Here is a 24,990-nt window from a genome sequence, read left to right as displayed (position 1 = left end):
TCTTCCAGAGGGTCCCTCACACACCTCAGCTTAGCAACTACCTCCAGGGCCCTCCCTGGCCCTAGTCTGATCCCCCTCTTGGCTCCCACACCCCCCACTACCAGCCTGCTGTCTGGCCCTGGTCTTCCTTCCTTCCCCTCCATGCTGAGTTGGGGGAGAGTCTTGGCTTTGCTGCCACTGTGGCTGGAGCCCTTGGCCCCGGCATACGGCAAGGACTCGGAAATGAGGATCCTCTGCCCAGGAAAGTGGTAATGCCATTTTGGCCCAATCATGCACTAAAATTTGGAACAGCAGTTTGGTCTTGTCCCTGGAATCATATTGGTTTAATGCCAGCTTTAGGCCCATGGCGCCATCTTGCTTCTGGGAATTTATGGAGCCTGAGGCACCAGGACAAGAGGAGGAGCAGAGGCTGGGCCCCTCCTCTCATCTTTGCTTAGACCCTCTTGTTGCTGGGTGGAATCCCTGTGCCCTCTTCTTTTGGGCTGTCATCCCGCAGGAGTCAGGGTTGGAAGGTTAACAGGAGCCCTGGGTGTACGAGGGGGCGGCTGGCAGGAAGAGGGTCATTGATGGGCTGATATGAGGGTGGGAGAGATTCAGGGCATTTCAGAGCCAGAGGACCCAAGATTCTGGACAGTGGAACTAGGATCTGTCCTTAACACAGGAGGGTGACATCAGGAGAAGGGGTGGTCACTGATGGTAGATGTTGGAGAACCAACAGAGGAGTAGAGAAAAGCCCAGTGCTGGGTTTGCTGCTGTAAGAGCAGAAGGTTGCTGTAACCGGGACTCAGGGCTTTTGGTGACAGGCCTCAGTGAGCGAACTGGAGCCTGATTCACAGGTGACAGGTGTCAGCTTTTGCTGTGTCTCCATCACTTTGCAAGGCTATGAGGTTTGATGCCACGTCTGTCTGGCTTAGGGGACCTGCTTTGCTGTCTGACCCCTGAGACCAGCCAGGGGGTGGGTGAGGGCAGAGGGCAGGGCCAGTGCAGTGTGCTGCAGAGTCCTGGGCCTGGAGACAGTGCTGCAAGGCCAGAGCCCCTAGGTGGGGCATGAAGCCCAGCCAAGGCATTGCAGTGCCTGCCTGTCCCCACCCACGGCCACTGGTCATGGAGCCTCATAGTCCAGCTGTAAACTTCTCGTTAGCCAAACCACTGTGTGGGAAAAAACTGGTGTATTTCATCCCTGGGCCAGATTGAGTTTCTGAGTTTTATTTAACTACAATTATGACCTTGAACTTTTCAGTCCAGTTTGCTGGGCCCACTGCTGCCTGTGCCTGATGGAGACCTTAAAATCCTCAGCATGAACCTTGGGCCTCATAGCCAAGGCTCTGGCCCGGGTCTCACCCACCAAAAGACTCTAGACTCTAGAGTGGAGTCTGGACCTCGAGCCGGGCACTGCCACTGTCACCATCTGTCCCACCATAATCCCTGTGCTGAATTCCTTAATCACAGGCCACATCGTCCCCTCTTTTGTCCCTTCATCATCTTGCATTTATACATGACACCAAGAGAACCCTCATGATTTTGAAATAAAAGTGAAGGTGGAAGCTTGTTTTCCTGAGTGGAGCAGAGAGTGGAAGATGGAGTGGAGAAGAGTAGAGGAGAGAGAGTGAAGGAGGGAGTGGAGGATGGAGTGGAGGAAAGAGTGGAGGAGGGAGTGGAGGATGGAGTGGAGGATGGAATGGAGGGTGGAGTGAAGGAGGGAGTGGAGGATGGAGTGGAAGATGGAGTGGAGAAGAGTGGAGGAGGGAGTGGAGGAGGGAGTGGACAAGAGTGGAGGATGTAGTGGAGGATGGAGTGGAGGGTGGAGTGGATGAGACAGTGGAGGAGGGAGTGGAGGATGAAGTGGAGGAAAGAGTGGAGGAGGGAGTGGAGAATGGAGTGGAGGAGGGAGTGGAGGATGAAGTGGAGGATGGAATGGAGGGTGGAGTGGAGGAGGGAGTGGAGGATGGAGTGGAGGAGGGAGTGGAGAATGGAGTGGAGGGGGGAGTGGAGAATGGAGTGGAGGAGGGAGTGGACGAGAGTGGAGGATGAAGTGGAGGATGGAGTGGAGGGTGGAGTGGATGAGACAGTGGAGGAGGGAGTGGAATGGGTAGTGGAGGATGTAGTGGAGGATGGAGTGGAGGAGGGAGTGGAGGAGGGAGTGGAGGAGGGAGTGGAGGAGGGAGTGGATGAGAGTGGAGGATGGAGTGGAGGATGGAGTGAAGGGTGGAGTGGATGAGACAGTGGAGGAGGGAGTGGAGGAGATAGTGGAGGATGGAGTAGAGGAGGGAGTGGAGGAGGTAGTGGAGGATGTAGTGGAGGATGGAGTGGAGGAGGGAGTGGAGAATGGAGTGGAGGAGGGAGTGGAGGAGGGAATGGACAAGAGTGGAGGATAGAGTGGAGGATGGAGTGGAGGAGGGAGTGGGGGATGGAGTAGAGAATGGAGTGGACGAGAGTGGAGGAGAGATGGAGGATGGAGTGGAGAAGAGAGTGGTGAATGGAGTAGAGAGTGGAGGATGGAATGGAACCTGGAGTGGTTTTGAACTTAAAGAAAAAGGTGTTTGCTCCTAAGCAACCTGAAGGGGCCCAGCCAAATGCTGATTTCCCTGGAAGGACCCAAGCCCTGGGCATCCATCAGCACCACCTGATGGAAGGGTAAAGGGCCTGTGGAGCATTGGAGGTGGTTTCACAATTAAAAATTTAAGGACCGGAGTTACACTGGGCTTGAAGGTGGGTTTTGAATGAAGGTGGGAGCAATGAGGCACATAAAACTCTAGCAGCAATCCCATGTCTGAGTGACCAGGGTCAGTGTTTTGGTTATAAACCTTTGGATTCCTAGCAACACCCAACCTGAAGTATCTTTTTTATTTTAAAGGCAGGGATTTATTGGCTCAGATAAGCTGAGCAGGGCCGGGTGTTGCTGGAAACAACCAGATTCCACCGGGCGATCGGCCCCTCTGCCTCTTCCTGAATAGCGGCTCTGTCTCTCCTCCTGTACCATGGCTTCCTCCAGAGATGGAGGCCCAGCCACCAGCAGCTCTCATCTCAGCTTTGTCTTTGAAACGGAAAGTGGGGGGCCCCATCTGCTCCCGACCAGGGCAGTCAGGCAGTTCCCATGTGGACCACATGGCAAGAGTGCAGAGGGGAAGCCTCTGCCTGGAGGGAGGCCCGCTCAACCCTCACCCCGGCCCGGCAGCACCGTAGCGACACCAGACAACCCTCATGGGCTCAGCAGAGCACCAGGATGCCCTGAAGACCGAGTTCCAGGTGTTGTGCGATGCCACTCTCCACCCATCCTCTGGAAGCGGCATCGTTGATCGTGGCTCCCCTTGTTGGCTCTAGTCAGCCTGACTCAGGAATTAATTGTCCTTGAGATCCTTGTATTGACAGTGGCCACTCCCTCCATTCTTCCTCTCAGCCATGAGAACAACGAACCTCCAGCTGCCTGGGCCTTGGCCTCACCCCAGAGTAGCCTCGCCCTGCCCGACTCTGCCTCCTTTCCTAGGATGGGGTGTTGGTCCTGGGGTCTCCTGGTACCCCAGCAGCCTTGCCCACTCATGTGCACTCATGTGGCACAGCAATAGCAGTGAGTCAGAGAGCCAGGTCTCCTCCCTGTTACTATTTACAGGGTCCCCGGGGGAGGGGGTTTCACAAAATCTGAACCTTCTCTCCTTTTTGGCTTGGTTTTCACATTTTTCCACCTGACCACTATTTCATGCCCTTTTCAGAGTCTTGGCTGCCACTGGGGTCTCCCAGGGATGCTGATTTCCCTCTTCCCCAGCCTCCCTCCCCCACCCCCCGTCTCTGCTGCAGCCTCCCTGGGCCTTGTCCAGGGTGCTCAGTGCACAGCAGCCACCTCCTTGTTGTTTTGCCACACAGCCCCAGGGCAGTGATACCAACAGGGCCCAGGTGGGATGCCCGAGGCCAGGCTGAGCCATTGGCCTATCCTCAGATCCTGGGGCCAAGGGCCTCCCCGGATGCTGTGCACACATTCTTTTTTCTCTCTGTCGCTTAGGCTGGGGTGCAGTGGCACAATCTTGGCTCACTGCAACTTCCATCTCCTGGGTTCAAGCAATTCTCCTGCCTCAAGCCTCCTGAGGAGCTGGGATTACAGGCGCGTGCCACCATGCCCGGCTAATTTTTGTGTTTTTGATAGAGACAGGGTTTCACCATGTTGGCCAGGCTGGTCTCGAACTTCTAACCTCGTGATCTGCCCACCTCGGCCTCCCAAAGTGCTGGGAGTACAGGCGTGAGCCACCGCGCCCTGCAAGCTGTGCACACATTCTAATCACGGGGCCTGAAAGACTGGCCTTTGGCTGGGCATGCTGGCACGTGCCTTTAATTCCAGCACTTTGGGAGGCCTTGAAGGAGGATCAATTAACGACAGCCTGGGCAACGTAGCAAGACTGTCTCAAAAGAAAAAAAAAAAAAGACTGGCCTTTGGCTGGGAATGGCAATGGTAATGGCCTCCCGACTCCAGGCCCCAGCCCTTCAGCCCCACTCTTCTTGATTTTGACTGAGGTACTTTATCCAACCTCTACCCCACCTTCCCTCAGTAAACCCGGGGTCCCTGGCCCTGCCCCTCAGGGCCTATAAGCCATTGGGACCCTCTGCCTGGCTTCTCCCTTGAAGACAGCGCTGCCTGAGTTGAGGCCTGGCTTGGCGTAACTTGGAAACTTGCTGGTCAGAGAGCGGCACCCTGTACTCCCCTCCCCTTCAGCCTGGTCAGTGCGCCTCACTCCAGGCTGTTTAAGACCCAGGCCACACTTATCACGTATCCAGTGAACTCTTCACTCCCAGGATCTGGTGACTCATCACTGAAGACTGGTGACAAAGAGCAGCTCCACACCTGTGCACACTTGGGGCGGGCACGTTTCCAGAGGCCCAGAGGGACGGTGACAGTGTTAGCAGCAACGCTGTGCCAAGCAGGAAGGTGTCCAAGCGACACCCAGGGCAACTGGAAGAAGCCCCCACTGATCACAGAAACGGGGAGAGGCTCTGGACCAGATGCTGGAAGGGGAGCTGACACAAGTACTTCGGGCCAGTGTGAGACCTGAGGACCTGTAGAAAGAGATGTGGCCAGAGACAGCCACTGCCTCTCCATCACGCATGACACACCCTTGGCTTTGCCATTTCAGGGACGCACACTGCCTTGCTTCCTCCGGCTCTCCCTGACTTAGTTCCTGTTCCACCCAGCATCCTGCCTCCGAGGCTGCACCGTCTTGCACTGCTTCTGCCAGTGGTGTGCTGGTAAACATTTAACAACCGGCTCTTGGAGGTGGGGGCTAAAGCTCTGGTTTGTGGCGCTTGCCAATTTCTGTGGTTTAAATACCTCCACTATGGCCAGTTTCAAGCTACCAAAATGATGTCACTGAATACAGAATTGGGAAGGGATGTCTAGCAGCCTTCGTTAATTCTGTCATACTTCCACCATACAGATGCAATAGATGTGAATAACCTCCAGGACAGAGGACAGTGGATGCAGGAAAATCCTTAGGAAAAGATGTGTTGGTTATTTATTCCCTTTGTTTTTAATAGAATTTATTTTACTGTAAGTTTATATAACTTAAGTTTGGTAATGACTATGTTTAAAAGCAGCTCATAGAATTCCCCCAAACTGGGCCGGGCATGGTGGCTCATGCCTGTAATCCCAGCACTTTGGGAGGCTGAGGTGGGCGGATCATGAAGTCAGGAGTCTGAGACCAGCCTGACCAACATGGTGAAACCTTGTCTCTACTAAAAATACAAAAATTAGCCAGGCATGGTGGTGCGTGCCTGTAATCCCAGCTACTTGGGAGGCTGAGGCAGGAGAATCACTTGAACCTGGGAGGCAGAGGTTGCAGTGAGCCGAGATCGTGCCATTGCACTCCAGCCTGGGCAACAGAGCGAGACTCCATCTCAAAAACAAAACAAAACAAAAACAGCAACAACAACAACAACAAAAAGAATTCCCCCCAAACTTAGTAATCAGCTCCATGAGCTGTCCCAAACTGGCCACACACCACTGCTTCCTGCCCAGGGGCCAGAGGACGGCCTGGTGGACTCCTTGCTCCCCAGCACCCCTCAGGATCACAGCTTTGAGGCTGTTGCTCCAGCCTCCCTTCTCAGAGCTCCTGCCATCCACTTTCCTGCCTTCTCCGGTCTCCCCTCTGACCTCAATGCCTTTGGCAACCAGCTCACTGCCTTGACAGGCACGGGTGCAGGCTGACCTCTGGCCAGTGCTCTAAGGAAACTGCTCTCAAGTTGGCCTCAGCCTGTTATCTTCTTCCCCATCTCCTCTACAGCCTGACCATGGCAACCGCCCTCCATCCCCTGCTTTCCTCCCTGGGTTCCAGAGCTTGCATCATTGGTCCTCCCCCTGCACTCCCAGTGCTCCTCCCTGCATCCCTAGTCCTCCTCCTCCTCCTCCTTCCCTGAAACTCCCGCACCCGCCCTCTTCTTTCTCACCCCCCGGTTCTATCCCGTTTCCTATTTCTGTAGTCCCCCTTCTGAGATCCCATCGACCCCCAGGCTTTAGTAGACAACTTAAGGAGATGACTCTGGATGGGGCTCTGTAGGCCTGACTTTTTGTTAATTTTGCAACCATTTCCTAGAAACCTGCCTGATGCTTCAACCTGGGGCTGGTGCTCCGGCCTGGACTGTGGCCATCTGAAAAGGCCAGAAATTCTCCCTACAAGATGGATGGCAACTTGAAAGCCAGTGGGACTGTGTCTCCACATCCTGACACACTGCAGCCCCAAAGAATATATTTGTTCTAAATGGACAGGGTATACCACAATGGAAAAACAGCCCTAAAAGATTCAGTTCTGCAAAGTTCTGAACAGTATCTATGTGGTAGATTGCAGCAGTATTGCCCCTGGTTCATTCGGGGTCCCTGTATCCACGTTCTTTCACACAGACTTGTGCCTTGGCCATGTGATCTGCTTTGGACGATGGGAGAATAGCGAACGTGGATATGAGACTTGGGCTTGATTTCTCTTACTGCCATGGGAGCCCCGAGGCCACCATGTGAACGAGTCTAAGCTGGAGGAGAACTAAGGGCTCAGCCAACAGCCCACTGCCAGACATGAGTGAAGCCCCTGACTGCCCTCTGACCACAAGACACAGTTGAGTTCAGCCAAGCCCAGCAGAAGAATTGCCTGTCTGTGCCCAGCCCCCATCACTGATCCACATCATTATAAAGCTAATATATTTGTTGGTTTAAGCCACTAAGTTTCAGAGATAGTTTGTTATATACAAAAGCTAACCTAATCACTTCTTAGAACAGCACACCCCAAATAGTATCTGGAGAGATAAAGATAGGCAAACAGGCACACCACCAGCCATAGGCTGTGCTATCAGGCACTGTGGGAGGGTCAGAGGGATCCCCCAGATTCTAGGCCAGGATTAGGAAGAGGGGGGTGAGGTATTCACCTTGCATACAAAATTTAAAGGGATACCCCAAAACTCAGTATGAAGATAAATGACGTAATACTTTAATGCAATATTAAAAAAAAATTCAAATTGGTAACTCTGGTCCACATTCCAGCTGCTTATTTTGTAAATACAGTTTTATTAAAACTGGGGCTGGGATTAGGGTTAGACAAGCCAGGTGGGGTCATCCAAGTACAGGGCCAGACTTGTTTTTATTAAAAAGTTTGATATTTTATCATAGCTTTTTTCTTTTTCTTTTTGCATGAACCTTATTTGTTCATCTGGGTTTTTTATTGTTATTTTTATTTTTATGTTATTATTATTATTTTTTAGCTCTTTTGATTTGGGTCAAATCTTTCCTCACCTATTGACTAATCTCTGGCAGCGAACTGGATCTCAAACCTCCACCTGCCTATTAAAGTCCCCACCACAGGTCCTAATTTAAGCTCTTGCCAGACAATTTCACCTTGCTGTTAATGCAGAAATGAGATCAAGTCCCACTCAGAAGACACCAGAAGATATGAGGTAACCATAGGGGTGGCTCAGCCTCCAGGGCAGAGGAAGCATAATCCACCTGGGGCCTTACCATTTTCTAGAAGGTCCAAATATCCTTCTCTGTGGCTTCCCTTGGTAGTTTTCAGGGGCAAATCTTAGGAGCCATCTGCTTGGATCTCCATCTGGAGACCTGACCTTTAAGCAGGTTTATTTGTGTTTTCGATTTTTTCCCCTTAGACTTTGGTCCTACCCATCCTCAGCAAGCTCATTGGAGCCAGTAGATAGTTGGAATATTTGTGAATAAGTTGTTGGTATTTTACAAAGTATATTTCTAGCTGTCAGCGTTGGAATGCAGAGGCGTGCGCCCAGGAGTGGACTCTCCCAGGGTGTGGTGCCGAGGCCTGGGTGAGATTTTCAGCACTTTCCCGGAAGAACCACCCATATCTCACCTGGTAATCTCAACTTTTTTTTTTTTTTTTTTGACGGAGTCTCTGTCTGTCGCCCAGGCTGGAGTGCAGGGACATGATCTCGGCTCACTGCAACTTCCGTCTCCCAGGTTCAAGCGATTCTTGTGCCTCAGCCTCCTCGAGTAGCTGGGATTACAGGTGCACATTATCACATCCAGCTAATTTTTTGTATTTTAGTAGAGACGGGGTTTCGCCATGTTGGCCAGGCTGGTCTTGAACTCCTGGAGGCCTCAAGTGATCCGCCTGCCTTGGCCTCCCAAAGTGCTGGGATTACAGGTGTGAGCCACCGTGCCCAGCCTAATCTCAGTGTATTTTGACCCTAAGTTGGATACTCCCCACTTCTCTAAAAGATTATCTTTTCTCCTCAAACCATCAGACAACTACAGATCAGACTTTAGCTCTTTGGTAGGCTCCAGGGAAAAGTAGTTGTTGACTTCATACGAGGTAGACACTGACCTGACCCCGATGATTCTCCTATCCCCTGGATTTCTGCTGCTCCCACACCAAGGGCGGGAAAGGCTGTGCCAGCCAGTGGCATCTGAGGAATCTGGAGGGGAGTGGACTTCTTGTGGGGAGCGAGAGAGATTTTTCCATTTCACTCCTTTGCTGTTTGTCTGCAACCACTCTACACCTTTTCAAAGTCTCACCACGGAGGAGTAGCATTTGGGAACCCTGTACTTTTCCTCTGTCTGCACCACTGACACCAGGGGCGATCTGTGGGTTTGCTCCTGAAGCCTCCAGGTCAAGTAAGGAGTTCAGAGAGGGCCTGGCGGCTGACAGGTCAGGACGGCAACCTTCTTCCCGGAGCACAGAGTGGCCTCACACACTTCCAGAGAACCAAGAGGTGGCTACCAGGCCAGTCACACGACAGTATCTAATGTGCCCAGCCTGGAGCCACTGCCAAGAACTCACAAGATTAACTGGGGTCCTGGCCCTGGATGAGCTTCTGGTCATCTCTTGGGTAACCTGGCCTCCTGTTTGCCTCCTCTGCCTGTGCTCCTGAGGCATCGGGGACCGTGGAAAAATCCAGTGCTTAGCCTTTATTTACGACCACTGGGACCACAGAGATGTCCCCATTGAAGGGTCTGGTGGGCAGATCAGATGCCTGGGGGAGGGCACATGACTTTTATCTGCTTTCCGTTTCCCTTCACACACACACACACACACACACACACACACACACACACACACAGAGCATTAAATACTGATGGGTTTTATTTGATTTTGAGCTTGGGTAACATCCAGGGCACCTGTGACTTGCTGGTCCTGAAGGCAAACATCCTTCCTCTGCCCTAAGTCTGGACTCTGACGACAGCGCCGGTGAGGGGCGCACAGGCCTGCCCCGCAGGACGGGCCACTCTGCAGGTAGAGCTGTTTGTGTCTATGGTCCCGGTGCAGGGAGGGAGGCAGAAGGTGCTCCCTGGTCACACTGGTGACCTTTTTAAGGCCTTCAAAAAACGAGTGCAGAAGCACAGAGCTTTGAAGAGGGTGGAGCACGCCATATTCTTTCTCAGTCTTTTTTTTTTTTTTTTGGGACGGAGTCTTGCTCTGTCGCCCAGGCTGGAGTGCAGTGACATGATCTGGGCTCACTGCAAGCTCCGCCTCCCAGGTTCATGCCATTCTCCTGCCTCAGCCTCCTGAGTAGCTGGGACTACAGGCGCCTGCCGCAACGCCCTGCTCATTTTTTTGTATTTTTTTAGTAGAGACGGGGTTTCACCATGTTAGCCAGGATGGTCTCGATCTCCTGACCTCGTGATCTGCCCGCCTCAGCCTTCCAAAGTGATGGAATTATAGGCGTGAGCCACTGCGCCCGGCCTTCTTTCTCAGATTTTAACAGAGGAAGAAAACACCAACTTTGCTGCTGAGACACAAGCTTGAGAATAAAATGAGCTTCAGCCTAAGTTCCTTCTGGGTCCCGGTAGTCGGTCTGAGTGAGGAGAGCTGGATTCAGCTGCCTTGGAAAGGCCCTGCTCCAGGCTGGCCCCCACACTGTCGCCCCGTTGGGGCCTGGAGGGCCAGGGCTGCAAATCCAGCACCTGCTGTTTCTGGGGCCAGAAGATATCCCGCGGGCAAAAGCCACCCCCTCCTGTGTGTGTGAAGGGTGAGCAGGAAATCCCCCTCTTCAGGACACAGTTCCAGGCTCTCCCTGGCCCTCCTTGGTGGCTCTGCCCCGGGAGAAAGTGACCCGGCCGGTGGGGCTGCGATGGCCTTGGTCTGGTGCTGCCTGGAGAGCCGGTCTCCCCTCAGCTCCCCGAGTCTTGTGGACAACTGTCCCTTTACATCCATCACTGGCAGCTGCTGCCAGCTGAGAATGGGAAGCTGGCTGGTCCTCCGGCAACGTGATGGGGACACCCGGGGACATCCTTACTTCCCGTGAGACTGGCTGCCTGGAGAGAAAAGCCAGAGCAAGACGCCAGCGTTGTGCGGTCTCCGCACAGAATCCCCTCTGTCCCACTCAGTCCCTCTTTCAGCCGGCTTAGAAGTGAGGGAACATTCCCTCCCCCAGGTCGCCTGTTCTGTGGCCGGGGCTCTACTGGCAGGCCAGTTTTTTCCTCACAGGAAGCAGGCCGTTTGGTGCGGGTCGCTCAGCCAGCTTTGTTGGCAACAGCTCACAGGTTTGTTGAGCCCACAGGACACACAACGCCCATGGCTAGCTGAGCTGTCCACACAGCGACCATGCTGTGCTGCTAGATGTGGGGCCAGGCCAGCCGCCAGCTGCTGGTGTCACTGTCGCTGTGAACTGGGGATCCCTGCCCCAGAGGCACCTTCCTCCTGGCTGAGCCGCCCCTGGATTTGCCGCATTTCCTCTGCACCTGACCTGGGCTACGGCTGGCTCAGCTGGGGTTTGGGGTGTGTTTCCCAGTGGGAGGTGGGAGGGGTCCCAAACTGGCTCCCCAGCCATGGCCATTACCCCCACTTCCAACCCAGCATGTCCCCAGCTGACCAGAGCGCCCAGGGCCCGGCCAGGAAGGTAGTGGGGTGGGGCGGGCTGGGGGCGGCCACAGAAATGCGCATATCCTGAGCGGGACCCCTTTCATCCTGCCTGACCTTCTTTTGTTCTGTCCTTTTGTTTCCCCTGAGTTTTGGTAAAGCCCTCTAGAAAGGTTCAGCTCAGCTGGGGCGTGGAGGTGGAGGGGCTATCAACTGGCAGAGGCTGGAAGGCGACAGAGAAAGACAAAGTTGTCCTTATAGTGAGCCTCAGGTGAGAGGGTGAGAGGGAGGCCCCAGGGAGAGAGTGGGGCCCTTGGGCCCATCCCATTTGCAGGCCCTCTGACAGCCCCTCCATCCAGCCTGTGAGCAGACACCCACTTCTGTTTGACATGGGGGTGGCCTGACAGGCTGGGCCAGGCAGGGACACAGCGGCTGGACCAGGGGCTGGACCACCTTCCTCCAGGGCAGGTCTGAGTGTCAGGGCTAACCCCAGGGCAGTAGGGCCAGCTCAGGGCCAAATCTATAAGCTCCATAGAGGGTAGGGGGGAAGCGGCTTCTCTCTCAGTGACCCGCCTGGAGGTCTCCCTCCTCAGCTTGAGTTTGAGTCACTGAGGCCAAAGGGAATTTAATAGGAAGGAAGATTCATGCAGAACCTGTCCCTGGAAGAAAGAAAGCCACCCGCTGGGGCCTGTTTGTGTTTGGAAGGGAAGCAGGCCTTCTCCCCTTCTGGCCTGGCCTGGCACACACAGGAGCACGGGGCCAAATACAGCAGCAAAATGGCCTTCCCTCTGGGTGGGCGGGTAGCCATCCTCCCATGCCAGCGGGGCCCAGGCTGACTTACTCGGCAGGCCCCTTGTGGAGGACGCTGTGGATCCGGGGTGGCTGGCCTGCTGGGGGCCACACGAAGAGAACGGAGGGGCCAGAACTGACGCCTTTGCCTTGGGTAGGTTCCAGTCCAGCATCTCTGGAGTGCCGGGGGCCCGGGACTTGCAGGTGAAGGCTGATGCACATTCCCTAGAACAAAACGTGCAACCTGGAGTCCCAGCTACCACAGTGTTAGAAACTACAGGAGGGGCCGGATGTGATGGCTCCCGCCTGCAATCCCAGCACTCTGGGAGGCCAAGGCAGATGAATCACCTGAGGTCAGGAGTTCGAGACCAGCGTGGCCAACATGGTGAAACCCCATCACTACTAAAAATACAAAAATTAGCTGGGCGGGGTGGTGGGTGCCTGTAATTCTAGCTCCTCAGGAGGCTGAGGCAGGAGAACCCCTTGAACCTGGGAGGAGGTTGCAGTGAGCCAAGACTGCACCATTGCACTCCAGTCTGGGCGTCAAGAGCCAAATTCTGTCTCCAAAAAAAAAAAAAAAAAAAAAGAAAAGAAAAAAGAAACTGGCCAAGCACAGTGGCTCACACCTGTAATCTAACACTTTGGGAGGCTGAGGCAGGTGGATCACCTGAGGTTAGGAGTTGGAGACCAGCCTGACCAATATGGTGAGACCCGCCCCCCATCTCTACTAAAACTACAAAAATCACCCAGGCATGGTGGCAGATGCCTGTAGTCCCAGCTAGTCAGGAGGCTGAGACAGGAGAATCACTTGAACCCGGGAGGTGGAGGTTGCAGTGAGCCAAGATTGTGCCACTGCACTACAGTCTGGGCGATAGAGTGAGACTCTGCCTCAAAAACAAAACAAAAAAAAATACACACACACACACACACACACACACATAAAATAATTTTTAAAATAATACTTACATCTGAAAAGTCTCCAAATCCAAATTGGAAAACAGTGGTATACAAACTGCTTATACTTTTTAGGTAAGAAGTCTTCAAACTAGGTTCAAAAGTATAGTAGGGATTTAGCCCTATTATTATTATTTTTTAATTGTAAGATAGCTGGGTGTGGTGGCTCATGCCTGTAATCCCGGCACTTTGGGAGGCCGAGACAGGTAGATCGCTTGAGCTCAGGGGTTCGAGACTAGACTGGGCAACATGGCGAAATCCCATCTCTACAAAAAAAATACAAAAATTAGCTAGGCATGGTGGTACGTGCCCGTAGTTCCAGCTACTTGGGAGGCTGAGGCAGGAAGATCACTTGTGCCTGGGAGGTCAAGGCTGCAGTGAGCCTTGTTCACACCACGGCCCTCCAACCTGGGCAACAAAGTGTGACCCTGTCTCAAAAATTAAAATTTTTGTATCACTCATAACGCTACTCCCCTAAATATTTTCCACATTCTACCTTTTGCCTATGTGACATTGTTGCTTACTTGTAGGTATAGTAACAGGCTCCTGTTACCACTCTGCTTTTATGAGTCTCACCCCACCCTCTCCACACGTCCACACAGACTGTCGTTAGCATTTATAAGAGTTGGGTATTATTTCTTCTGATTTATATACTCGGATTTAATGAATGGATGCTCTGCTTTTCTTTCGTTCATTGATAGAGCTCATGGGTGCTGAGAATTCTGCTAGGGGCTGGGGATCAGAGATCAGGATGCATCTCCTGATGGGATGAGTTCACAGATACACGGGGCTATCTGACCAGGGAACTGGGTTGTCAAATCATTACATGAAAGCTTTGCTGATGTGTTTACACATACAAAGGAGTTTTGTACATGGTCTAGTGAGGTGGCTTCTTTCTTTTTTAAACTGATACATAATTGTACATATTTATGGGGTATAGTGTGATATTTTGATGCAAGTATAATGTATGTAACCATCAAATGTGGTGTTTTAATATTATTTGGTTCAAATTTTTATGTTTTACTATTCATATTTTGACATTTTGTGTCATTATTATAATAGTTAACTTATTTTAATTTATCTTTTTTTTTTTTGAAATGGAGTTTTGCTTTCGTTGCCCAGGCTGGAGTGCAATGGTGCGATCTCGGCTCACTGTAACCTCCGCCTCCTGGGTTCAAGTTCTCGTGACTCAGCCTCCCGAGTAGCTGGGATTACAGGCATGCACTAGCGCACCCGGCTAATTTTTGTATTTTTAGAAGAGACGGGGTTTCACAATGTTGGCCAGGCTGGTCTCAAACTCCTGACCTCAGGTGATCCACCCACCTCTGCTTCCCAAAGTGCTGGGATTACAGGTATGAGCCACCAGGGCGCCCGGCCAGTTAACTTATTTTAAATTGTAGTAAAATATCCACAATATTTACCATCTTTAGCATTTTTAAGTGTAGCCCTGCCATATTTTAAGAAGGAACAACAGAAAACCTAGTAAAAATGACTCACATGAATAGCGGTACTATTCCCAGCAGTGGTAAGGGCAGGGGTTAGTGCTGGGTTAGCCCCAGGACCACCACATGGTCTTGCGGGCAGGGCAGCCAGCACCAGCTAGCCTGGGAGGCAGCCCTCAAAGGCAGCCAGGGCCCCCAGGGTTGGAGGAGCTGGCTGTGCAAGTCCAGGAGGGATAACCGGCTTCCATAGGGTGCCTTAAAGCCAATGGGCAGCAAGGTCAAGTTGCAGGGTCAGGGTCAGCTGAGGCGAGTCAACAAGAAGCCCAGGGAGCGAAAGCCTGGGCAGCAGGGCCCAGGACTACGTGACCTCCCACCCCAAGGATAACCGGAAGAGGACACCGTCTTTTTGGAGAGCAATTTGGCACTGGGTATCAAAGTCCTTATGTGATGGTCATTACAAATAATTTTTTAAAATTTGTTTTGCTTTGTTTTGTTTTGAGACGTAGTCTCGCTCTGTTATCCAGGCTGGAGTGCAGTGGCGTGATCTTGGCTCACTGCAACCTCCACCTCCCTGGTTCAAGCGATTCTCCTGCCTCAGCCTTCCGAGTAGCTGGGACTACAGGCACATGCCACCACACCCGGCTAATTTTTGTATTTTTAGTAGAAAACCCTGGCCAGGGTTTTCACCACGCTGGCCAGGATGGTCTTGATCTCCTGACCTCGTGATCCACCCACCTCGGCCTCCCAAAAGTGCTGGGATTACAGGCACGAGCCACCGCGGCTGGCCCAATTTTTAAAATTTTATTATTTTTTTAGAGGTAGGGTTTCGCTAATGTTGCCCAGGCTGGCCTCACACTCTTGGCCTCAAGAGATCCTTCCACTTTGGCCTCCCACAGTGCCAGGATTACAGGCATGAGCCACCATGCCTGGCCCATAATGGTTATTTTTATGGGCCAGGCATGGTGGCCCAATTTGGCTGGGCCATGGTGCCCAGATATTCAGTCAAATATTATTCTAGATGTTTCTGTGAAGTTCTGTTTTGGACAAGATGAACGTTTAAATCAGTGGGCTCTGAGTGAGGCAGATCACCCTCCATAACATGAGTGCCCCATCCGGTCAGCTGAAGGCCACAACAGAAAAAGACTGGCATTCCCTGAGCAAGAAGGGGTTCTGCCAGCTGGTGGCCTTTGGACCTGAACTGCAACTCTCCCCTGACTCTCCAGCCTGCTGGCCTACCCCATCAGATTTTGCACTTGCCAAGCCTCTCCAATCACATGAGCCAATTCCCTAAAATCAGCCTCTCTGCTTCCCTGGAGAGTCCTAACTAATATACCTTAAGCCTGCCCCCCTCTCCCTAGGACATGGCTGTGAGGGGTGGGAATGAGCCTCCTCAGACTGGGGCTCCTACTGGCTGGCCCCTCCCACTGGCACTGGAGAAAATAGCCCTCGTGGCCAGGCGTGGTGGCTCACGCCTATAATTCCAGCACTTTGGGAAGCCGAGGTGGGTGGATCACCTGAGGTCAGGAGTTCGAGACGAGCCTGGCCAACATAGTGAAACCCCGTCTCTACTAAAAATACAAAAATTAGCTGCGGGTGGTGGCGCATGCCTGTAATCCCAGCTACTCGGGAGGCTGAGGCAGGAGAATCATTTGAACCCAGGTGGTGGAGGTTGCAGTGAGCTGAGATTACACCATTGCACTCCTGGCCAACAGGGCGAGACTTCGTTTAAAAAAAAAAAGAAAGTGGCCCTCAGCAGAGCATCAGGGAGCTGCCCCTTGGCCTGGCAGAGCCCACCCCGTGAGGCAGTCTGACCACCTTGGGGGCTGCTGCAGGCAATGCCTGTGTGGACCTAGCAGGCTCGGCCCCTGTCATTGGACGCTCCAGCCGCTCTGGGAAGGATGCAGTGGGAGGTGGGGTAGATGGCTGTTGGTAAGTGTCAGCTGAGCCCCCGGTGGCCTCAGGGCCCGCCATCCCCCCAGCATGGTGAGCTCAGCAGCCTGGAGGCAGCCAGGAGCCAGGGCCAGGAAACGGTGCTGGTCTGGCCCGAGATGAGGCCAGATTAGGGCAGAGCAGAGAAACCACGTGGAAAGGAAGTCCAGGACGGCAGTCACCTATGACATACGGGAAGTCATGTGCCGCAGAAACGCATGGGACTGGGTCCTGGCAAAAACGTAAAGGGTGATATACGGGAAAGTTGGGAGGTGCTCTATAAGGTAGGTGATTGTTTATTAGAGCAGCCTGGCCCTTATGGGATCTCAGCTTATCAACAGGAACATTGTGTTGAGAGGGAAGAGCCATAACATGCCTCGGGAGATGCTGAATCTTTCCCTGTGTTTGGAATGCTGCTGAGTCATAATCCGGCTGCTGAGCATCACCCAGCAGAGGATCCTGTGTCCCTTCTGTTTGCATTAAGGCCAAACAAAAGCATTCAGGGCCCCTAGGCGACTCTGCCCAGAGGGTTCATAACCAGCTCTCAGTTATTGCTGCGGACATTTCATCTGGGTGATGAGAAAACCCAGAAAGGGGCAGAGGTGGGGAAACGGGCCAGAACAGAGTACACCAGATAAAGGCAGACAGGAACCAGCTGCACACATAGCTCCCGTGCCGTGGGCACACATTGGGCAACACGTCTCAAGCTCCTCGGCCTCCTGAGGCTTCATGTGTCGTTTTTCTTTTTTTTTTTTTGAGACACAGTCTCGCTCTGTCACCCAGGCTGGAGTGCAGTGGCACGATCTTGGCTCACTGCAACCTCCGCCTCATGGGTTCAAGCGATTCTCCTGCCTCAGCCTCCAAAGTAGCTGGGATTACAGGCATGCACCACCACACCTGGCTAATTTTTGTATTTTTAGTAGAGACACGATTTCACCATGTTGGTCAGGCTAGTCTCAAACTCCTGGACCTCAGGGGATCCGCCCGCCTCGGCCTCCCAAAGTGCTGGGATTACAGGCGTGAGCATGTGTTGTTTCTTTAGCTGGATGCATGAATGTGTCACTGGGAGCTGCTGTCCATCCTCAGGGACAAATGTGAGGGGAAAGGCATACATGTAGACATATGTACAATCTCTTCTCATTTTAAAAAAGTCATAGCACTTGCAAAATAATCACTTCTCATCTGTGGCAGGACAGGATCTTTGACATTTGCTTCTGATTGTGTCCTGGGCCTGGGTGCAAGGAGCTCCTCAGACAGAGCCCCCTCCCTCACCTGTCCTCAGGCCACGTGGAGGTGAACTTCCAGGCACAAGCACCGGCACCTGGCTGGGGCTGCTCTTCCGGAGTGGCAGGGCCATGCTGAGAAGGACCGACAGGTGACAGTCAAGGCAGCCCTGCCATTCCGGGGCACAAGTCAGCCTCTGTGGACTGACATACTTCGTGGGGAGCACTTGGGCTCTTCGCAGGATAAATGCATTTCTTTCTTAATTTAAATACATCTTTAAAGCCTGATCAACACTAGTTTTCTCCTGCTACTTAATCTAAGGAGTCTAAGAAGCTGACCAAGGAAAAGGAAAATTTCACCATGGGGTTGGGGGAAGGCAGTACGATTGTAGGGTCTGGGCTTTTTCTTTTTTTTTTTTTGAGACAGAGTCTCACTCTGTCATCCAGGCTGGAGCGCAGTGGCACAATCTCGGCTCACTGCAACTTCGGCTTCCCGGTTTAAGCGATTCTCCTGCCTCAGCCTCCCGAGTAGCTGGGACTACGAGCACGTGCCACCACGCCCAGCTAATTTTTGTATTTTTAGTAGAGACAGGGTTTCATCATGTTGGCCAGGATGATCTTTATCTCTTGACCTCGTGGTCCACCCACCTCGGCCTCCCAAAGTGCTGGGATTACAGGTATGAGCCACCACGCCTGGCAGGTCTGGACTTTTATTCCCCAGCCTCCAAGAAAGCAATTTTACAGCAAGACAGTTGCTGGAATTCACTGGAGCAGAGCTTGAGTGGCCATTAGCCTTAAAACACCTGAAAGCTGAGCTAAGTAACCAGTGCCATCATTCAGTCTACCACTGACCCAGGGTCCCACTGTCCCAGGGGCTTCCTGCCCATCTAGCAATTCTTCTTCTGGGTGTGAGACCTCACCTGAAAGAGCAAGAGAACAGAGCTCAGGGAAGTTGAGGGGACAAACGTTCCCCACCAAAGCCACATAGAGAACCAATCTTTCTCCCTTTCTCCCACTTGTTCATCAACAGGTACTCTGACCACCTAGGCCAGGCACAGGAGCACAGCGCACACTCCCTGCACTCCTGGTGCACTCCCTGCAGTCCTGCACTTCCTGCACTCCTGGCACACTCCCTGCAGCCCTGCATTTCCTGCACTCCTGGCACACTCCCTGCAGCCCTGCACTTCCTGTGCTCCTGGCACACTCCCTGCAGCCACGCATTTCCTGCGCCCCCGCACACTCCCTGCAGCCCTGCACTTCCTGCGCTCCTGGCGCACTCCCTGCAGCCATGCATTTCCTGCGCTCCTGGCACACTCCCTGCAGCCCTGCACTTCCTGCGCTCCTGGCGCACTCCCTGCAGCCATGCATTTCCTGCGCTCCTGGCACACTCCCTGCAGCCCTGCACTTCCTGCGCTCCTGGCACACTCCCTGCAGCCCTGCACTTCCTGCGCTCCTGGCACACTCCCTGCAGCCATGCACTTCCTGCGCTCCTGGCACACTCCCTGCAGCCATGCACTTCCTGCGCTCCTGGCACACTCCCTGCAGCCATGCACTTCCTGCGCTCCTGGCACACTCCCTGCAGCCCTGCATTTCCTGCACTCCTGGCACACTCCCTGCAGTCCTGCATTTCCTGCGCTCCTGGCACACTCCCTGCAGCCACGCATTTCCTGCGCTCCTGGCGCACTCCCTGCAGCCATGCACTTCCTGCGCTCCTGGCACACTCCCTGCAGCCATGCACTTCCTGCGCTCCTGGCGCACTCCCTGCAGCCATGCACTTCCTGCGCTCCTGGCACACTCCCTGCAGCCATGCACTTCCTGAATACCTTGCACACTGTGCACACTCCTGCATGCCCTACATTCCCCGTACACCCAGCAGGCCCTGCACACTCTCTATGCCCTGGACACTGTGCTTGTCTCTGAGGCAGTGAGAGGCAGCCACATGACAACACAGTGGGGTCTCCCCACAGTCTCACAGAGGGACTCTGGCTCCCGTGAGCCTGGCAGAAGGGCGTGACCCGCACTTTGGGGTCAGGCAGGAGGAAGGGATGCTTAGCTGAGACCTGAATTGGGGCTGAAGTCAGCCTGACAAGAGATGGCTTCTTATCATTTAGAATATTATGGCATTCTAGATGAGGTATACCACATACATATGAGGTATATATATATCTCTCATCTAGAATGCCGTAATATTCCAGATGATGTTGCTAGTGAGGGAGGAAGGGGGAGATGGAACAACTTATACTTCTCTCTCTTTCCATCCTATTCTTCCTCACACTGAACCCCCAGGCTTACAATGAGAGCTGGCTTTAGTGACTGACACCAAGGGGAGGGCACCTCTAGGCTGGACCCTGAGGGGTCTTTGTGCCCAACAGAATGTTGGGGGGCCAGTTAGGCAACCCTGCTTGCTGTAATGAGGTCTCTCGGGGTCGGCTGCCTACCTACTGTGAAAACAGTTATTTCTGGGGAGAGAGGGCTGTCCCAGTGGAGAGCCTCAGAAATGAACTCAGCATTTGCAGGAAGTAAAAAGAAGCGGCCTACAGCGGAAGGGCACGTTTGGCCTGGCTGAACCGCAGGGGAGGATCCAGTCTGGACTGGCAGCATGAGAGAGCTTTGGCCCACCCCTCAGCGGTCTCTCATTTTGAATCCCCATTTCAGGGGGATGCTGAGAACCTGAGAACCCCTGGTCTGGCAGATGAGCTCCTCTTCAGCCACAGAGAGAGGGGAGGCCCAGGTAGGGGAGGTGGGTCCCTGGGTCCCCAGGCAGGTTGGCAGTGGGACTGGAGGAGACCAGAGGCTTGGCCCCTCCCCCAGTAATGCGGCCACCTTTGACACCTCTGCTTCTTAGCCAGGACTGTCCCCACCCTTCCCTAGCCCAGGTCCTAAAGTCCTTCCCATCCTTCCCACAGTTCCAATTTTGGCTTCTAGCCCATCCCCACCCAAGGAAGCTCAGCACACTCGTCTGCACCCCCTTTCTCCTGCATCCTCCTCCTGTCTGCCACTCCCCATTGATTTCTCCTCCTGCCTCTTTCTTGCTCTCTGATTTTCTCCACCAGTGGGTGCAGGTTCTGCTCAGTCTTCCTGCCTGTCCTCTCCCGGGGCCCCCAGAACTAAGCTGAGCCTGCTCCAGCCCCGTATTTCACCGCAGGAGGTTGGCTTCCTTCATGGCCAGGAGGAAGTGGTGAGAGGCAGCTGGCGTGCCTGGTGGTCAGGGACAGGCAGCGTCTGAAACCCAGGCCAGGCCCCTCTCCCTGAACAGGTTTCTCCAGATCCAAAAGAAAGAGCTGGCGAGATTGGAAAGGTCCTTTCTAGACCCTAAAGAAGCCCTAATAACCCACAGGGCCAGTCTGTGCTCACATGGTACAGTGGAAGAGAGGACACTGTTTTGGTTTTCTTCTGCTTGGGGGTCCAGTTTCTTCTTCTTTTTTTTCATTTATTTATTTATTTATTTATTTATTTATTTGAGACAGGGTCTCACTATGTTGCCCAGGCTAGTTTCCAACTCCTGGGCTCAAGCAATCCTCCTGCTGCCTCCCAAAGCGCTGGGATTACAGGCGTGTGCCACCATGCCCCGGCCTGGAGGCCCAGTTTCTGTTTCAGGAAGTGACCTCTGAGCCAAACCATTTACTCACCTCCTTCTCCATCTTTCTGCCCTCCAGCCCACCTCCTCCAAATGCAAAAAGCTAAGACAGGACACTGTCCTTAAGTCACCCCATCACACAGCCCCAGATATGTCCGCCTGGCAGTTCTGAAAACTGGTCCTGTGGGCATGCTTCTGAGTGCCGTGTCCTTCCCGTCTGACTGACGGCTCTCAGGCAGCACAGCCCTCTGAGGGTGGCCAGGAGTGGCAGCTGCACTTCACCAGGAATCTTGACGCTGCTCCTTGGCTTCCCCTATCAGATCGTGGGCCTCAGAGGAGCCTTCCAGGTCTCCTGGGTGCTCTGCATCCGGCGTGGGGCACCCACTCCCAGAGCACCGAGAGTAAGGTTCGAGGTCTAGTGACATCCCCCTTACCTGGTGGTCTCTCCACTGCCTGGGTCCTGGGGCACCTCCCTTGGCTGGTGGGAGTTCCCCGTGGGGGCCGGGTGAGGCTCCTCCTGGCGTGCTCTTGGGAGCCACTCTCCTGGCTTGGCGTTGATGGCTGCTGGGGAGGAGGAGAGAAAGTTCAGTCCACATCTGCTGTGGAGCCCCTCTAAGGATGCCCTCTCCTGGGCTGGGCTGGAAAGCCAAGAAAAGCACACACCCCAGGCCAGGCCCTGCGGGCTCCCTGGCGCCTGTGGCTTGGGATACTTGTTTACTCGTGCAGCCCGGGAACTTGCCAGGCAGCGGGGGATGGCAGGCACACTGCTGGCGGCAACAGGCAGGGCCCAGGGAGGTGCAGATCACCCGGGCCGCTCAGCCTTCCTGGCACCCCTCAGCCTCTGGAAAGCCCTCAGAACGACGAATTGTCTCCCTGGGCCATGGCTACGCACCTCCCGATGAAACGTGGAGGCACATTTGCTTATCTGAAACTCAAATGTAACTGGGTGGCGTGTAGTTTTATCTGCTAAAACCAACAACCTGAGAGGTAGGGTGCTCCTCACTGAGCAGCCCAAGGCTCCTTAATGCTGAACCCCTAAGTACACCCGGGGTGGCCAGGAAGTGCCCTCACTCCCAATGACTGGTGACGTAGCTAATGCCCACCCGGAACCAGGCCACCTGGGATACACAGGAGCCCTTCACGGGGAAGCAGATGGAGAATCCTAGATAGCATCATAGCATATGGAGGGCTCCCCAATGGCCTGGAGACAGATGTTCCTGCATCTCAGATGCCACGTACCCCTTCTCCCACCCCACCTCTCCTCTTCTCCTACAGCTGAGGGGGGCCATGTCACTGCTGCAGTGACTGTGACAGAGGCTGCATCCGCAACTCCCTTAGGCCAAGCTCCTCTCAGCTCTTTCATTTTAGAAGCAGCTCTGCAGCTTTGCAATGTGATCTATTTAATCTTAAATATAAAGGGATCTTCCCTGCAGGTTTCCCTGTAGCAAGGGGCTTTGACTTCCAGATAATTCTCTTTTGACCCAAACGAGAATCTATTTCTGATACCAGAACCCAGCGGGTGGCACTGGGCGGTCTCCACCTGTATCTGGGTCTAGAAATAGAGCTTCAGGACAGGTGGCACCTGCTCAATGTGCTTAGAATAAGGCCAGGAGACAAAGCATAGGTGTACAAGAGAATACTTGAGTGAAGTCACACTGAATTGCTGGGCTACACGCAGGGGAACCCCATTACAACGTGTGGAGTCACAAAGCTGTGCCCACGTCAGGCAAGTCCTCTAGGACCAGGATCAGGAGCTTCCCAGGGCGTGTGAGGGTAGGGGACAGGGTGGTCATAAAAAGGAGGAACTGAGCTGGAGTGTCCTGAGACCATGAGGTGGTCTTGGTTCAACTGTCCCATTCTCCTCTCCTACTTCCTCCAGCACAGGACACACTGCAGACTTTCAGAGGTCCCACCGAGACCAGCCAAGCATAGTGGCTCATGCCTGTAATCTTAGCACTTTGGGAGGCTGAGGCAGGCAGCTTGAGGTCAGGAGTTTGAGACCAGCCTGGCCAACATGGCGAAACCCTGTCTCTACTAAAAATACAAAAATTAGCCTGGTATGGTAACACATGCCTGTAATCCCAGCTATTCAGGAGGGTGAGGCAGAGGAATCACCTGAACCTGGGAGGCGGAGTTTGCAGTGAGCCAAGATCGCACCACTGCACTCCAGCCTGGGCGAGAGAGCGAGACTCCATCTCAAAAAAAAAAAAAGAACAAGAGACTCCCTAACGAAGAGAGCCAGGAGCCAGGAGAGGGGGCAGCCATGGGGGTGCACCGGGGGCTTCCTGGGACAGTAGTATCTCTTGCCTGCTGGTCCATTTCAGACAGGGCTGGGCATTTTAACTCCCAGGGCTATGAAGTCCCAAGGCATGTGATTTTGATATTGAAGATAGTCCCGGTTGGTGGGGAAATGAGAATAGCTTTCCTCAGGCCAATGTTTTGCAAAATGCTAAGCCATATTATTGGCCTTTTCCCTTGGGAACTATTTCCTCTTGGCATTTGGGGCTGAGTCTTTTGCCTAGAATGTTCTTTCTGGCCCTGCGTTCAACCGATCAAGCAGTCTGAGGGTCCAACAGGTTCCCCCTCATGAGTTTTCCCTGCGGTGCTGACTGAACGCAAAGCACAAAGGCTCTTGCTCAAGAAACTCAACGTGAAGGTGGGGGTTTCCATGGGGTCTCTGGGTAGAGCGTTAGTTCCCAGCACAGGCCAGACTCAGCAGCGAGCTGTGTGCAAGGAGACCTGTGGGGAGTACTGCCTGGGGCCAGGATGGGCCTGGGGCAAGGTGAGCGAGAGAAGGGAAGTGGAGGGGGCCCCATGCCTGTAATCCCAGCACTTCGGGAGGCTGAGGTGGGAGGATCGCTTGAGCCCAGGGGTTCAAGGCTAGCCTGGGCAGCACAGAGAGACACCTCTCTCTACAATCAATCAATCAATCAATCAATCAATCTATCAATCAATTGAAGTGGAGGGGAGGGATGGAGAAGCAGGACTGTCTGGAGGAAGTCAGAGCAAGCTCCTGAGCAGGGAAGGAATGAAACAGAAGGCAGTGTGGCTCAGGGGTGCCCACGCCCAGCCCAGCACTGCCCGCTCTCTGCTCTCCCTGATGCTCATCCCCCTCCACATCACTCATCCCCTGGCTTAACGGGCTTAATCGCAGTCCCCTTATCTGCAGAGCCCAGACGGGGCACAGGAGCAGAGGCCTGTTTGCCATCTATCCCTTAGGCAGAGGCAGGTGACAGGATAGGGAGAGGGGCAGGGAGGCCAACCGGGGAGACGCAGCAGGCCGTGGGCAGGCCTGTCCGAAAGAAAGTAACTCAGAATGGGAATCTACTCCAGGCATGGCAAAGGCTTACTCATGACCTAGAGGAAACTTCACCTGGGGCTTGGTTTTTCCAAAGGAAGAACTTTTTGTCAAGTAAAAGGATTTTAAAGGAGACTAAGAGGGTCAGGCATGATGGCTCATGCCTGTAATCCCAGTGCTTTGGGAGGCTCAGGCGGGAGGATTACTTGAGACTAGGAGTTCAAGACTAGCCCAGGCAACAGAAAAATTCCATCTTTACAAAAAATTAAGAAAAAAAAAAAAAAACAAAACACTTTGCCTGGCATGGTGGTGCATCTGTAGTGCCAGCTACTCAGGAGGCTGAAGTGGGAGGATCGCTTAGGCACAGGAGTGTGAGGCTGCAATGAGCTATGTATGATTGGCCACTGCACGCTAGCCTGGGGGACAGAGTGAGACCTTGTCTCAAAATAAAATAAAATAAAGTAAAATAAAATAAAATAAAATAAAAGGAGGA

At 53.5% G+C, this 24,990-nt stretch overlaps 1 protein-coding gene across 9 annotated transcripts in view; it reads right to left on the bottom strand.

Annotated features, from left to right (window-relative positions):
* Positions 1 to 9,551: 9,551 nt before the first annotated feature.
* ARMC9 (armadillo repeat containing 9) overlaps positions 9,552 to 24,990 on the bottom strand; it is a 177,307-nt gene continuing 161,868 nt past the window's right edge. For 2 of the 9 annotated variants that reach the window (XM_038001386.2, XM_038001387.2), the window contains exons 23-24: positions 21,634 to 21,763; positions 10,641 to 12,299 (exon numbers count right to left, since the gene is read on the bottom strand). In XM_038001386.2, the coding sequence (XP_037857314.2) occupies positions 11,891 to 12,299; positions 21,634 to 21,763 (539 nt within the window). In that variant the 3' untranslated portion in view covers positions 10,641 to 11,890. Of the gene's footprint in view, positions 12,300 to 17,996; positions 18,543 to 21,633; positions 21,764 to 24,990 lie in introns of those variants that run through there. The other 7 variants (XM_038001395.2, XM_038001396.2, XM_038001389.2 and 4 more) reach the window with 6 other exon arrangements.

Source organism: Chlorocebus sabaeus, chromosome 10 (genome assembly GCF_047675955.1).
Source record: "Chlorocebus sabaeus isolate Y175 chromosome 10, mChlSab1.0.hap1, whole genome shotgun sequence".
Classification (NCBI taxonomy): domain Eukaryota; kingdom Metazoa; phylum Chordata; class Mammalia; order Primates; family Cercopithecidae; genus Chlorocebus; species Chlorocebus sabaeus.
Note: the sequence above shows the minus strand (reverse complement) of the source record. Positions and strands in the feature narration are given on the sequence as shown.